We start from the raw sequence: 15558 nt of genomic DNA on the forward strand, positions 1-15558 counted from the left end.
CGAGCACGTAAACAGCTCACCTGGTCGTCCACTCTGTGGGCCACAATCGTGGCCGCCTCCTCCTGCTCAGCATCGCTGAGCGGGCGGATCCTCAAGGCAACCTGCGGCACACAGAGCGAACAGGCGTTATCCTCAAATTGAATCAACATGGAGATAATATTACATCTACTGGCGTTAATGATTAGAACATGAACTGAACGACATTGACAGCAGATAAAAGTGCTTCACCCTCCTATTTACGAAGGATCCGGAGTTATAATTTAATGTACGTCGCTTCGACTTTGCTGTGGGCCGAATGAAAGTGTGGCACAGGAGAAAAGTCTGTCTTGTCACGTGCAGCATACAGTGTGTGAGAATCCCTCTGTTCTCCCGACTCTGCTGATTTTAAACATTTCATTCATTTGGCACATGATGAAAGCCGATCAGGCTTCTGTGGGAGTCTGGGGCTCCTCTGGAGTTTGCACAGTTTTGCAAAATAATCTCTGAAGATCTCATCAGGATTATCTTGGTTTAAGATCTGAGACAGCAAAATGTTAATAGAAAGCCTGCACTACCAAAACAGACAATATGAAAGATGTTGTCATATAGCCAGGTGGGGGAAGATATAATACATAACTGCATTGCATTAGGGGAGGTGTAAAAAAAAAGAAAAAAAAAAAAAGGACATCTTTCCTTAATTGTCTCTGTGAAGGAGTTGCAGTTCAAAATCTGAAAGAGCATCAAACACAGACACTAACATTTAGTATATCAGTGGTGTAAACTAAACCCTCTGGTCCTTTTCCCATGTAAATTTAGAAGATGATCCTCATTTACACGTTTTTCTCTTCCCACAGCCCAAACACGTAGTTTATAAATCAACTGGAAACCCAGCATTGCTTTTACATCTAACTATATATTTACCACGGTCTTCTGTATGTGTGTTACTTCTGTGGCAGACCGGAAGTGTAGCCTGCCTTCTGCCCGGTGCATGCTGGGATAGCTTACATACCACCAGCACCTTGAATATGTCGACAAACAGAGAAACAGCTGGATGGATAAATTTACTGACTAATTTAGCTGCTGGGTTCAGTCCTAATCACTTCACATCCTGATAAATGTCGATCTCTCGTGCACAAAGTAAGAAACAAATTTAGTGAAGACATTTTCCTACCATCAGCAAAGCTTACTTAAAGTGAAACAGACACGCTTAGTTCAACAGGGTAAATTATAAACAGTGGGTGGCACTCAGCAGGTACAAAACAACTAAATGAGAGGCGCATTGTGTTATCATTAGCTGCATTCAAAGTCATACTGCTGTTTGTCTGCATAATTTATTTCTGTGAAAACATTGAGAGGTCAGTGGAAAAGCTTTTAATGTGAATACAATGAGCAGCAGATGTGTCATTAAATCAAGAACAAGGATATAACCAACAGGCATAAGCAAGTAGTAAGAAATGTGCAGCCGCTTTTTGGCCATATTGGTGTTTTTTTTTTTTTTAATAATACTGATCCACCTCAGCTTCACTAAGGCACCAAACGGGGGATAAAAAAAAGCCCCTCCGTCTGTCAGCAACCTGTAGAAGGTGTATTACATGGTGGACAAGAGAGGCCAGGCAACTGAAACAGACACTTCAATAATTCAGGTATGGGCTGCAAAACACTGTGCAGCGGGTGTAAAGGAAAAATGAACATTTAACACCAACGGATGGTGCTGAAATTAATTTAAAAAAAAAAGAAACTGCTAAAATAAAATAAAAAATCACAGAAAAATGCACCTCCAATTTTATTGTTAGATAATTAGTTAATATGTTTTAGCTCATACAATATAAAGTTTTCCAGTACAACACCGCCTTTTATCGTCTAAATAATTCAATTGTATTCCTATATTTCACTCAGTGTTAACATAAATGGGACAATACAGGCATTTTTTTTTAATTTTTTTTTTTAGCAAAAATGGTTTAAATGTTTTTTTTCCTGACCACGAACAGCCAGTGAAAGTAAAGAGGAAACTGGCAGCTCAGGTTGTATCAAGGAATTGAAAAACAAGATTGAGGGTGAACTCACAGTTAATTGATGGTCCTTTGACTCCACCGTGTCCTTCATGTTCACTTTTGGTTCCGGCAGAGAAGGATAACGAGCATCAGCAGCACCCGGGGTCCTGGACCGTCCTGCTCCCCGTCGGTACCTGCATGCCACCGGGACCACCTGCAGCCACCACCGCTTCAGCAACTGGTGGACTCAGCTGCCGCACGAGCGCCTCCTCCTCCTCCTCCTCGTCCTCCTCCTCTTCTTCTGGACAGCTACCACCGGAGCTAACCACCTCTCTCCGGCTGTGCGAGTACCAGCCGAGCCGCCCCTACTGTTTTTTTTTTTGGTTTCCTTCTCTGAGTCCTTCAAAGTGCGTCGACGCTGCGCTGCTCCCCCGGTGGAAACACGACAGAAAAATAAAGTGGAAAAACCTGAAGAGAGCGGCAGGTAGAAGCAGCGGCGGCGGCGGCGGCAGCAGCAGCGGCAGCAGCAGCCCACCTGCTGCGGTCACTTCCTTGTGTGCGCCTCGCGGCTCCTCTCCGCTGCCCTGCTGCTGTTGTGGGGTTTGTGTGCGCGTGTGTTTTTGTGAGTGTGCGCGTGTGTTGTCCCGAGAGATCCGGTACTATCAAGTCAGCTACTGTAAACAATAGCAGCCTACTTCCGATTATAAAATAAAACCCTATAGTCGGGGATTTTTTTTTTTTTTTCATTTACAAAATAAATTGCCAAAAAATACATGGCTTGATTTCAGTCAATTTTATATATATATTTAAAAAAAATTATATTCTTCTCAAACTGTGTAAAGCAAACACAAACATAGCCCAAATTATACGTGTTTCACCTTCTAAAGTGCTACCTATCATCCAAAACAAAAACAAAAAAAATCCCAGTGTACTGTAGTTTACAGGATTAGCTCTTGTAGTTACAGTGTAGTTACAGCCCCAGTTTCTGCCCCTCATTAACCCACTTTCTCTAAGATGAACTGGTTTTAAAACTCCTACTGTCACTTTCAAATGTGTCTGGACAACCCACAGACTAATCTAGACATCTGAGATGAAAAAAATAGTCAGTCCAATTAACAATGAAAACATATTTCTACAAATTATGTATCTGTTTCCAATCAAAACAAAGATGACAGCCATGTCTTGAAAGACGACTCGGGTAAATAAATGGATTAAAAATAATTCAGTGGACAGAATACTTTTATACAGATGGTTTCAAGGGTTTCACAGGATTGTAGAGAAGCTTTCAGAATAGTGGTATAATATGTATTTGATCTCCTGGGTTTTTTAGGGAATAAACTTTCAGAGAAACCTTCAGTCAGCTCTGTGACTTGAATGTGTGCTGCCACATTAGTTAGTGGCACTAACTGAGGCTGCAGTTAATACAGTTTCACCTTCTGCTGCAGTATGCTGACATCTGCTGGTAAACAATCTAAATGACCTTTTTAATGCAAGCTTGGCCACATGGTCAAATTCAAAAATAGAAAATAATTGTGTTTGTAGGGATAAATAAATACAATTGATTTTTATTTTTTTTTGCTGTATATTTCTATATTGCTGTGCATATTTGTAGTATGTGTACACATCCTTGGACAATAAAGCTGAGGCTACAAATTCTAATGCTTCACACACATCTAGAACTAGACAGCACAGAAGATCTATACAGTCACCGCAGTTTTAAGGCGAACAGCCAAGATTAGTGTCATCAGTTCGGTATCTGACCGAATGCTCAAAATAATACTGCTGCAAAAATGTAAAAAAAGCCATTTGGTCACTGATAATTGCTTTAAGTGCACTGTATATTTTTTAAATCATGTGAGATAAACTGCAGAATTTGGAGACAAGCTATTACAATGTCTGGTTTGAATTATTATTATGTTCAGCAAGTTGCATTATAAGATATTCAGAGACTGAGTGTATTTTAAGGATTAGTACAGGCTAAAAGAATTGTGCTTTCACTTCATTGTACCCTTAAAAAAAACAAAAAAAAACAAGGCACAAACACTTAACAACAAAATGAGAAACTCATCAAATTGTACTCAAAGCTGGTTTATTCAACTCACAACTTGACCCTGAAGTTCGGAGTCTCACACACAAAATTAAGCACCACTCTCAGTGCCTGAACAGTGTAACATGCAGAAAGAAACAACACAATAAAAGTATTAATAAATGGCACTGCATGTATTAAATCCTCTACAGAAAAATACTGTTAGTCAGTACAAAGTTGAACTGTTTGGATGTTTTGATGAAAATAATTACCTGATTATTCTCATTAATCATAGTCAGAGCAGAACAGCTTCCCATGTCATGGCAGAAGTGACAACTTCATCGTGTTAGTTGGTTTAGATACTCAGAGAGCATGAATTAATGGCCCTTTAGAAGATACAAAACAAAAAATAGTGACAAAATGTGACATTGCCACACAAAACTAGAAAAAATATGTATAAAAATGGCACACTGTTTAAACAAAATCTGAAAAAGACAAGAGTCTGTTATTGTACAACGTATTTACAGAAGCCGTGGTCTCAGGGAGTTTCGTCTCTGGAGATTTTTTTGTAAAACGTAAAGCTTCACTTGCAGATGTGTTTTTGTGTGCGAGAATGTAAATAAATTATACGTTGACCTGCGGCTGTGTGTGCTGCCAGTGCTGGGTTTGTGCTTCACAAATATCAAGCATGAAGCATAATACACGGAGAACAATACGGCATGTTCACGCCAGCTTTTTGTGTTCACATTTTTCTCTTTGAAGACCTGAACGTAAGCTGTCACAACTTAAAACAGGCAAATCTCTTTTTTTAAATGTCTTTTTTTTTTTTTTTTTTTTTTATCGTACTGGGAAACACTTTCAGTTTTTAACATGTTTTAAAAGTTTGTGTCAGATTTAGAGGAGGTTAAGATCGACAGCGGGTGCCACAAATGTTTAGCAGGTTCTCCGAACGAAGGACAGAAACGAGGGTAAAACACAGAGAGAACAGCACCGATATCGCTCCACCGTCCTTTCACCGCCCAGGCCCGAGTCCGGGACCGACCAGATGTTGCACTCTGTCCTCTGTGATGCTTCTGACAGCCACACAACTCCCGTCCCGTCGAGGCTGTGCGACGCTGCTTCCCTCCTCGGGCACGTACAGAAGTCTATGCTTGGAAGTCGTTTCCAAAGTGTCTACTCTGCTCCTCGGTCATGGACAGGTAGGTGGCCCTCATAGTGGGGGAGTACTGTGGAGGAAAGACGAACACAGAGACACAACACGGAGGCTATTACAAGCCTGTTCCGGGAGCTCACGGTGGAAGTTTCACAGGTATTTACTGAACCTTATAAGCCAGTTATAATGACATAAAGTGGGGAAAAGGGGGCTTAAAGGAGTAGTCTGTGAAAAATCTATCTTTTGAGAATCAAATTCTCGCCTCAGGTGGCTCTGAAACATCGGCTTTGCAGAGATCGGCGGCTGTAGTAAGCTTAGATTCACTGCAGCTATAATGGATTATAATGGAGAACCATGGTCATACAAAAATAATAAAATGTTTGTTGAGACTTTTCAAACTCCTGCACAATAATCCACTTGTCTGCAGTTTATCTGTACACTCGTTACGTCCCAGGAGACACATATTAAACACTAAATGCTGATTTAAAGTTTTGTTCTAATTTTCGTAAGATGAAATAGCTTCTGATTTCAATCACAATTTGCCAGAATGGAATTGTTATCAAAAGAATTCAAACAATAATTGTAACCTCTGTGGATCTAAGCTGACTACAGTTGCCATCCTCAGCAAAGGAGCATGCTGCAAACTTTTACAAGCCGCCAGTCATGCCTTCAGCGGTTGAATATTTGACGCTAAAGAGATCGATTTTCAGAGGTGTATTCCTTTAAATTGGACATACTCGACTAACCCGGTGCAAAAATAAGAGATCTAACCTGCATTTTTTTTTTTTCAAAGTAAGCAATCCCTTAATCTTTAAATTAGCTGCTATCAAACATGATTCCTGCTGAAGAAAACTTTGCTCTATAGAGTTGAATGATTGGAGCAAGACTGCATGCACAGGGGGAGGGAGGGGAAAGGGTGCTAACTGTGAGGACATCCAGAAACTACAGTACCACCCTGTGAACACCAGGGGCAGAAAACACTCTCGCTAAGTAAAATAAATGAGGACGACAGGTTGTGGGTTAAAAGCCATGCTAAAAAAACCAACAAAAAAAACCAACAGGAAAAAAAACTGCACAGGAACCGAAGTGACGTTGAAGGAGAGAGAGGGAACAGACGGAGATGCAACAGAGGAAAAAGAGAGGGAGGTCACCCTGAGGAAGAGTAGAAAAGACTTACTCGATTTCTATACTGCTGAGAGTATATCTCCAAAAGTTGATAAAAAAAACAAAACAGGAGGGAATATAGAAATGAAAGATAACAAACGAACATACACACGACAAACAAACAAACAAAAAAAAAAATATATAAAAGAAGCTGTTAGCTGAAGACGACTGCATGGCGCTGCACATTTGTAGTCATGAGGGTTTTTAGTTATGCAATACGTGCTGGTATTAATTAGGAGAAGAAAAGTCATAAAGCAGAGAACATCACATTTTCTGTTCATTGTCCAGCTGGAACTCCATACTGAAGGTTAATTTTTATGATCAATGACATAACTTGTATTAAAACTGCAATGTCATTAAAATGAGAAAATATTCACTTTTGTATCAGTTTTGTGGATTTTAAACTTCTACACACATCAACAAAAAAAATTAAGTTTATCAGAAATGAAATAGATATTTAAGATGTATTTCTCTCATAAATGTCAACATAAAAATGACAAAACAGTAGATTAAATACCCGCAAAATGCATTTAACCGATGCATTTCATCACACTTGTCGTTACGACGCTGTGCCCGATGAAAATTTGATTCAAAATGTTTCTATTTTTATCTGTGACATAACAGCAGGAAAATAGCCCAGCAAGGGGTGAAATAATTCAGCGAGGAAGAGGAACCCCGTGTGTCAACAGAGTTTATGGGTTAAGACCCATGTCGCTCTCCTCCTGGGAGTTTGGCTTGAGAGAGGCTAAATGATGTTCTGTTCATATTAAATATTAACTCCATTACTTCTCCCCTGCTTGCTTTGGGACTGTAAGTCTGCCTCCTGTGAATTATGGACAGAAGAAAAAAGGCACAGTGTGTAACGAAGTGCGTGTCTCATTATTACTATTGAGATTCCTTTAAAAAAAGAAAAAAAGAAAAAAAAAAGTATATTTAATCAAAGAGAGGTTGTTAAATATGGCTTAAAGCTTCGAATGATGTCAAGGTGAAATTTCAGAAAGGAAGTGAGTCACTGAGTGAAAATATGAATGAAATTATTGGCAGTTATCTGTGAGAAAAATCCATTTCCTGTTCTTTCAAGGCTAAATGTGGTGCGCTAGCAGAGAGGGAAATGACTTCATAGGAAAGACTTGGCCTCTGGGACCCAACGTACCGAGGGGGGCGGAGAGCCTCGTCCAATCAGAGGCACATTCTCGTACCTCGGATTTCCCCCGAAAAGGGCCGTCTGGTTCCTGGGAAGAAAGAAAGGGGTGACTCAGACGATGGGAGGAATTAATTAAATTTGCGCATTAAAATTGGGTCCGCCCTCCACTTTGCCTCCTCTCACTCACATGTACTCAGACATGGGGGCGTTGGTGAGCGCCGGGGCGGGCGGGTGCAGGCTGCTCTGGCTGCCCACGCTGCTGCTGTAGCTGCAGAAGCTGTGCATGTTGGTGTGGTTGGGGATCTGAGAGCCTATCCTCCGCGCCCGCGGGTTGAACGGGTCCTCCTCGTCGATGTCGTCGTAATCTCGCTCCCTAGACACGGAGCGGAAAAAAAAAAAAGAAAAAAAAAAAGGATTAAGCTTCGTTTTCCATCTTCAGTGTCACCGTGTGTTTCTTTGGTACAATATGAGTATCAGCTTACAGGTACTTGGAATTCTTATGGGCAGATGTGATCACTTTGTGTTACTTCACTTCATCTAAATGAGATTTAACAGGTGCTGATGAGCATTCACTAGCTGCGCTGTCAGGAAATCAAATCCAGATATTCACATTGTCAAAGATATCATGCGAGTTTTGTTGTTTATCACTTAGAAAAAAAGTTTCCTTCTTCATAGTTTATATCTCAAGTGTTATTTGAAAAGGAGGATTTTAAAAACTGTCACTTTTCAAGACTGTAAAACTACGTGATGATAATGGAACAGACAAATAAAAAAAATAAATAAGAAAATGACTCCTGTAAGAAAGTTCCCATTTGCGGTTTGAGTACAAAAGTAGTTTAAAAGCAATGCCTCCCAGAAAAACAGCAAATGAATGAAAAACTAGAAATGACCTTGAAACATCCAAAATCAGTAGTATGGTGCTCTAAATGAACAAACAATGATGTTTAAAAGATGATAAGATGACAGTTAACCCTCCCGTTGTCCTTGGGTCAAAATGACCCGCAGCTGTGTTCAACCAAGTTCTATTTTATTTTCATATTTTCTGGGATCATTGGTGACAAGGAGGCTGTGAGGGTTTCTTTAAAGAATGATGACCAATGATCCCAAAAAAATATAGAAGTAAAATAGAACTTGGTTGAACACAGCTGCGGGTCATTTTGAACCAAGGACAACGGGAGGGTTAATACAGATATTTATCACATAGAGAATCCATTTTGCAGCCAAACACCTTTCACTCGCACTCATCTGGGTACCTGTTCAATACAAATACATTCACACTCATGCATTGGCCGGCTCAGACAGTACAGTATGTGACGCTCGGACTGGAGCAGGAAGAGAAAATGAGGACGCTCAGGCAGGCAGACGAGCCCCGAGAACGAACTGACCTGCAGGCAATTTGTCTCCAAGCCCTGGGAATGGCACACAGCATCACAGTGAAGGCACAGGATGCCAGGACGGAGAAGAGGCAGAGGTACAGCACACCCTCCACCCCGTCGTAGCACACCCCCACCATTGAATCCAGGTAGTCCTATAAAGAGGTCAAACGCAGAACGTAAATACAAAGAAAACAGAAAACGGACGAACAGTGTGCTCGTTAAGTCTTTCCCTTAGACAGACAAAATGAGCCAAAAGATGAAAAAGCACTTAGAGCATCGGTGTGTGTGTAAAACATATTCTTCATTCATGTATTTCTCATTCAGTGTGACATTCGATTTCATTTCGTGCACGAGTCGGGAAACCAAACTAACACGCCAGAAAAAAAACGGCTCGGAAAAGTCATTAAATTAGAAAATCTTTCTGTTGTGCCTCTCTCTGCTCGGTTCCCAGTTCCACTTTCATTTTCTAGTGCTGAAATCCAGCATGGCCACTTACTCTCAAGTTGACCTAGTTGTGCTGCTGTGATGCCAATTAGGGTGCAGTGAACAAACCTTGTTGAGTCCCCTGCAGTCCAGCAGGGCGGTCAGCTGGTGCAGACTGGCCTCCGAGGAGTTGAGCAGATGCTGGATACCCAGCAGGTCTCTCTGCGGAGAGGGTCACCACATCACGGAGAAACACTTATTTATACCAGAACATCCCTCTGGTACTATTCTCCTGAAGCATTTCGACTCTATTGTACCATTAAACGTCTCAGTTTGGTGTTTGTGTGTGTGATACCTCAGCTGTAGGAAACAGAGGCACAGCGAACTGCAGCAGACCCTGGATCTGGATCTGCATGGTGGTCAAGGACCTCTGGAAGATGGTCAGGGGCTGCAAACAATGAGGTAAGGTTGAAGAGCATGCAAATGAAGTGTAGCATTGATCTTGTTGGAGTTTCAAGAGTAGAATTATAATGGATGAGTCTGCACATCACATAGAAATCAAATGTTCGAAGGCTGTTCGATGGAGGTATTTAAGAATCACATGATGTCCAGCTGCAGTATTTTTTAAAGGAATATGCAAACGTTGTGTCTTTTCATGAGTTTCCCATGTTTTTAATTCGGGACACAAATGCGATCACATGTATGACACGTGTTCACCACACGCTGCAACATTCGATAACATGAGGAAAATATGTGGAAAACTTTTCACGTGGGGAATCTACATGGGCTTCACACATTAAACCATGCAAATGTTCCAAAAACACATGTTTCCCATGTGCACATGTGTGTTGTCACATTTGTTTACATGAGTTTTTGCACATGTGAAATTAATGTGTTTTTTCTGAAAGGGACAAAATGAAAACACGTGTTTATGTTAAAAGCATAATATTTGACATGATGGATCTTATAATTTCATTTATTAGTGTATTTTAAAGGGACCAAATAAATCTAAATCAAAAATAACAAGTGAGCTGGACTTAGGCCTAAACTGAAGTGTTAATTCAGCTGGGCTTGGCAAAAAGATTTACTTCACTGCCACTCCAACTTTCGGATTTAACTAATGTTTTCTTAGAAACATTATTTCACTCCTAAATGTAAAAAAAAAATAAAAAAAAATCAGATGCTGTCAACTTAAAAGCTTAAAAAGCTGCAGCCCAAAAGCAGGACGAGCTTACCTGGCTTTATTAGATGGTAAACCAAACTCAAAGACGTTAGAGCGTCACAGATGATTTTTCAATGAGAGGAAGCAATTCAGAAAAAGTTTACAAATGACGACCACTTAAATGACTTTGGCACTTTTGCCCCTGTTTTATAGTTCCTTGAAATTATACACGTTTTTGTCTTAAAAACAAAACATTTCCATTCGAGTATTCTTCATACTGTAAGTTACATGTCAAAAAGTCAGATTTAGCCAAATATATAACTGCGTTTGGATTTTGTAGGGCAGTTAAATTTATGTGAAATGTTTATTCTGCGGTTTGTCACTGAAGTCTTGCAGGTTAACGTTCTCACCAGCAGGGGGCAAAATACTCCTCCACATTCAGCACTATATAACTGCATACTCTCACCTGGAAGGCAGCACCTTTTACCTTTTTTTTTTTTTTTTTTTTTAATTAAAACTGAAGCATAACCATAAGTGAATTAATCTGTCACATCTCTCCAAAGTAAAAGTGTATCTTCACAGTCGTCTAACCTAACAAGAGGAGCCTGGGAACCCCTCGGCCTGGGGCACAACTTTAAATTGAAACAGGATACGGTCAATTACCTCAACTATCCATAAATGTAATTGCTTTCCTCTGATCTGATTTTTTTTTTTCTTTCTTTTTTCTGGATCGACGTGACTCTTCGTGGTTGAACGAGCTCACTGCTGCACGATGTAATGGCCTGATCAGATTTGGCTTTTTTTTTTTCTTTTTCTTTTACTTTAGCTTGTTCTCAGCCAAATAAAGTACAAAATAGGGCAGAGGACATGTATGGAGGAGGACAGTAAGAAAAGGAGAAGAGATGATAAGAATAGAAAAGAAAGAGTTGGCACAGGAGTTGCCCACAGCAATGAAATACAGGGAGCACGGTGTGTGTGTGTGGGGGGGGGGGGGGGGGGGGGGGGTGACGACTAGAGGGCATCGATACGGTGGTGCAGCCTACGAATACGTGAAGGTGTGAGATCGAGGAAGAGAAAGAGGGGAACGCTTGTGTGTTTGCCAATCAGTGGGAGTTCCTGTATCTGCCAGCTCGCTCGTGAACTTTTGCACCTTTTGGTTATCTGAATGGCGAGAGAGAGGAGCGCTGACTTTGTCTACCATGGCAGGGTGACGCTCGTCTGCCCTCCGCCGCAGCGCTTCCTCGGGGCATGTCTACGAGAGCCGGATAATGAGAGCGGAAGCTCTGCCGAGGCCGCGGCGCGTATAGAAAAGTGACTTAGCTGCAGTCTGATGTCAGCGGGGAAGTCAGCCCCGTGACCCGAAACGGGAGTCTTTTAATACATTAACACATACAGTTGAAACATACTCCAAATTGCCCAAACGTGTACAATATAAACTCTCAGATTCCTGGAAAAATTAGTGAGGACCTTCTGTGTCCTCAGCTGTAGCTGAAGGGCGGCTTCAAGACAAAATGTTAAAACAACATTCAGCCAGGTAAGCTCTGTTTTTAGCCAAGTCGACAACCTATACTCTGCATATCAGCAAATTTACCATCCATTGGTTCAAACACGACATCACGTTTCCCTACCTGCTGGAAGGGGTTGGAGAGCGTCTGGTTGCAGTAAAGGTAGTAATGGACGATATCTGTGGAAAACAGAAAAAACAACAACAACAGGCTGATTAAAAGCTGTGTGCCCCATTATGGAACAGCTCCATTATAGCCTCATTATTCACAGTGACGCTCACCAGCAGCGATGATGCCTTTTGTTTGACTCATGATGTACTTGTCAGGGGACACGCAGAAGTCGCTCGTGCCCTGAAATTAAACCCCCAAAAAAATAAACATTCAGAAAAGGAAAGAATCAGTTTGTCAAATATAAAGTAATCTACCGGATATTAATACTTGACTAACACTTTTTTCACCAAGCTGAATAATAACAACTATCATCTTCACACTTTTTGGCGACGGAAACAAGGTAATAGGGCTGCTCTTATAATCCACTCTAACGTGTCTAGACTGTCACTCAGAGCCGCTCTCGCTTCGTGCTAACAAGAATCCTTCCTCTGCAAAATAACAAAAGTGATGAGTCTCCTGCGATGTGAGCTGTCTGAATGCTAAATGTCCCCCGGGCTCAGGACAAACATCCCGAGCGGAGCTTCACCTTCTCTGGTGGGGGGGGGGTTACGCTAATGAGCAGCGCGCACGCACACGCACACGCACACACACACACACACACACACACACACACACACACACACACACACACACACACACAGATGAGATGCAGCGAGCAAAGTTTCTTCTCAGCTAGTTTGTGAAAAAACAAAGGATACTGAGAGGATCTGACATTCAGGAGGAAGAATTCCTGAACAGTGAGTCACAAAAAAAAAAATAAATAAATAAAAAGCAGTCCTGACTTCCTGCTGTCGGCGATTAGCAGTTCTACAAAGGGTGGTTTAATTACGCAGTAATTTATTGTGCATTCTAACTGTAGCCTCCCTGCACACTTTCCCGTGCAGATACACAAACATCTGTCAGTCAGGGAGGCACAGAAATATCAAGTCACACACACACACACACACACACACACACACACACACACACACACACACACACACACACGCACACGCACACGCACACACACACACAACCTGTAAACACAGACTGCAGCCGCACACGAAGATCCAAACAAACACAGCGTCTCCACACTAAACCACGCCGGGGTTGTTGTTCCACTGGATGCGGCGATGATGGTTTGACATCATTAAAACACAGCAAACAAAACGCGTTCTCGGTACAAGAGACATGCCGCGGCGTGGATGTAAAGCGAGGCACGGCAGGTGGCGAGTTCTCCCACGTTTCCCTACAGGGGCACCGGTTCACTTTAACGATCAGCTGACAGGTAGCGCTGCAAACACGTATGAATTCATGTCATTTAGCCCTGCAACCAACTGCTGACTGGTCTAGTGCGTAAACAGTCTGCAGCCTCCAAGAATGACTAGATGAAACAAAACAAAATGGACGACTTGTGTTCACATTAGTCACCAAGTCAAGAGTCTGAGGTTTAACGTTACGAAAAGAAAAACAGAAAAGTGAAATAAGAAGAAGTTCGGCGTTAGATTTCAGTTTTCTTATCGTGTTAATCTCTTATTTCCGTCATGCACTGTGCTGTTTTATATCGTGTTTTGGTTTTAGACAGCTGGTTCTGGGTAATTATTTTTTTTTTTAGACATTTTACAGTCGTAATAATTCTTCAAAAAATACACTGACAAGATTAAATAACTATTATACGATTGTATGTAATGTGATTGGTCATCGAGAGCTGTGTGGAGTCACAGCGCGGTACATCCACGCACACACTCCTCTACTGCTACTCTGTAAAGCCTGATATCTGATACGTGCCTAGGATATGGTCACTTTAACACCTAATACAGAAGATACACATCCATGAACACACACAATAAACGTATGGACAGCGACAGATCGCTCGTGTAATTGCTTCGTTCACAGCCGTTACGATGTTTTTACCGTCAGGCGGAAAGGCCGCTGCGGTCCGGTCGGGGTCAGCCTGAGAAAAACGCCACAGAGCGGACGAGCTTACGTAACACGCCGAAGTAATTGCGGTGATTTTTAAAAAAAATTTTTTTTTGCAAAAGCGCATGCCGAGAGAACAACACGTAAGAACGACGCCCGTGAAGTCCTTCGATCATCGAATGGAGACGCAGAACAAGGGGAACGCTCCTTGACCTTTTCCTCTGCTGCTTCTAACAGGCAACAATTCCCATTTATACAAAAAGACAAAGATGTGAATCTAAAGGACAGATTAGCATGTCGTTTATTGGATCCTTTCATGCTCCCTAAAGGCCAGACTCTCAACTCGCACAGGAGGAAATTAGTGGCTGAATTGCTTTGACATTTTCTGTGGATATTCGTGTTCTGCGGAGAGGAAACCGTTTTTGATTTTGATTATCTCTTTGCTTTTGATCCTCACGTCTGCATTTCCACCTGAAAACAACATGTCAAAGTGGAAATGAACTGCGTGTGCTGAACATTGCGTGCTCGCAGAGGTTTGTTGTGTCGGTCGATAAGCAAACGAAGACCGCGATCGAGAGGAGACCTGTGAAGGAGAGATTAAACTGGAAGACGAAAAGAAAAAAAGGAAGGCGAACCCAAAGGCTAACGGATCGAACCTCTCGCTGTTTTCGACTCGATGCTCATTATCTCCAACTTAAATTCACACAACAATCCTCCACAGCCTTCAGTCACAACGCAACACCCCGACAACAAACCTGAGAAAAATAGCGAACACGCCGGAGGCAGGTGAGTCAGGCACAGGCGCTCACTCATCCATCTCATATTCCTCGTTTCCAAATGTTTCTCACTACTTTTCCATATCACAGATTCTTCACATCTTCATGTGTGGCTTCTTCTTCTTTTTTTTTTGAAGCCGTGGGATCATGATAGAGCAAAACTGAAATTATTCACGTTTGAAAGCTGCGATTCGATTCCTGTTGGCACATTTGAATCAAGTGATTCGGGCCGTATAACGATGCTGACAAGGTGTGGGTTTGGGATTACGCTCTTTTGTGGCTCTATTTTTAGCCGTGTGCCGTTTGACGGCGGAGATCAAAAGCGCACGAGGCGACAGATCACAACTAAGATCAGAGGATTTTGAGATTGGGCAGCGAGGAAGCCGCTAAAACCTTTGGAGATGACGCTGCATGGCTGTAAGAGCTCTTTGTTGCTCGCACGTATTTCACAAAGAATAATTGAAATTTAAGCTAAAAAAAACATAAATCGGGGTTAGAGATGATTGGCTGACATATTTTTAATGAAAATGAGTTCATGCAAATGCAACAAACTGCAGCAGCTTCGTGTTTTGTTAAAAAGGCGCACGTGTGTCTGAGAGAGTAGGAAGAAACTGCAGCGATGTCATTGGTTGACTGTTGCTTTCCATCCTTATGTAATGAATTCATATACACATGCAAGTTTATGCACAACAGCACGTGTGTGGCTTCATGCATACGGTGTAAAATCAACCACCCCGCCACACACACACACACACACACACACACACACACACACACACACACACACAC

At 41.8% G+C, this 15558-nt stretch overlaps 2 protein-coding genes across 4 annotated transcripts in view; both read right to left on the bottom strand.

The window, feature by feature from the left end:
* The window catches only part of kif19 (kinesin family member 19), a 34866-nt gene extending 32274 nt beyond the window's left edge, over nt 1–2592 (bottom strand). Inside the window, exons 1-2 of one of the 2 annotated variants that reach the window (XM_069160202.1) lie at nt 2044–2591; nt 21–101 (exon numbers count right to left, since the gene is read on the bottom strand). In XM_069160202.1, the coding sequence (XP_069016303.1) occupies nt 21–101; nt 2044–2082 (120 nt within the window). In that variant the 5' untranslated portion in view covers nt 2083–2591. Of the gene's footprint in view, nt 1–20; nt 102–2043 lie in introns of both variants that reach the window. The other variant, XM_069160203.1, reaches the window with a different exon arrangement.
* Nucleotides 2593–4042: 1450 nt separating this feature from the next.
* ttyh2 (tweety family member 2) overlaps nt 4043–15558 on the bottom strand; it is a 54826-nt gene continuing 43310 nt past the window's right edge. The window contains exons 7-15 of one of the 2 annotated variants that reach the window (XM_069160204.1): nt 12205–12274; nt 12047–12102; nt 9612–9704; nt 9386–9478; nt 8843–8985; nt 7645–7830; nt 7467–7545; nt 6327–6353; nt 4043–5222 (exon numbers count right to left, since the gene is read on the bottom strand). In XM_069160204.1, the coding sequence (XP_069016305.1) occupies nt 5142–5222; nt 6327–6353; nt 7467–7545; nt 7645–7830; nt 8843–8985; nt 9386–9478; nt 9612–9704; nt 12047–12102; nt 12205–12274 (828 nt within the window). In that variant the 3' untranslated portion in view covers nt 4043–5141. The remainder of the gene's footprint in view (nt 5223–6326; nt 6354–7466; nt 7546–7644; nt 7831–8842; nt 8986–9385; nt 9479–9611; nt 9705–12046; nt 12103–12204; nt 12275–15558) is intronic. The other variant, XM_069160205.1, reaches the window with a different exon arrangement.

Source organism: Embiotoca jacksoni, unplaced genomic scaffold, assembly GCF_022577435.1.
Source record: "Embiotoca jacksoni isolate LCO1_2020_lvr unplaced genomic scaffold, fEmbJac1.0.p SCAF_26, whole genome shotgun sequence".
In the NCBI taxonomy this organism is placed as follows: domain Eukaryota; kingdom Metazoa; phylum Chordata; class Actinopteri; family Embiotocidae; genus Embiotoca; species Embiotoca jacksoni.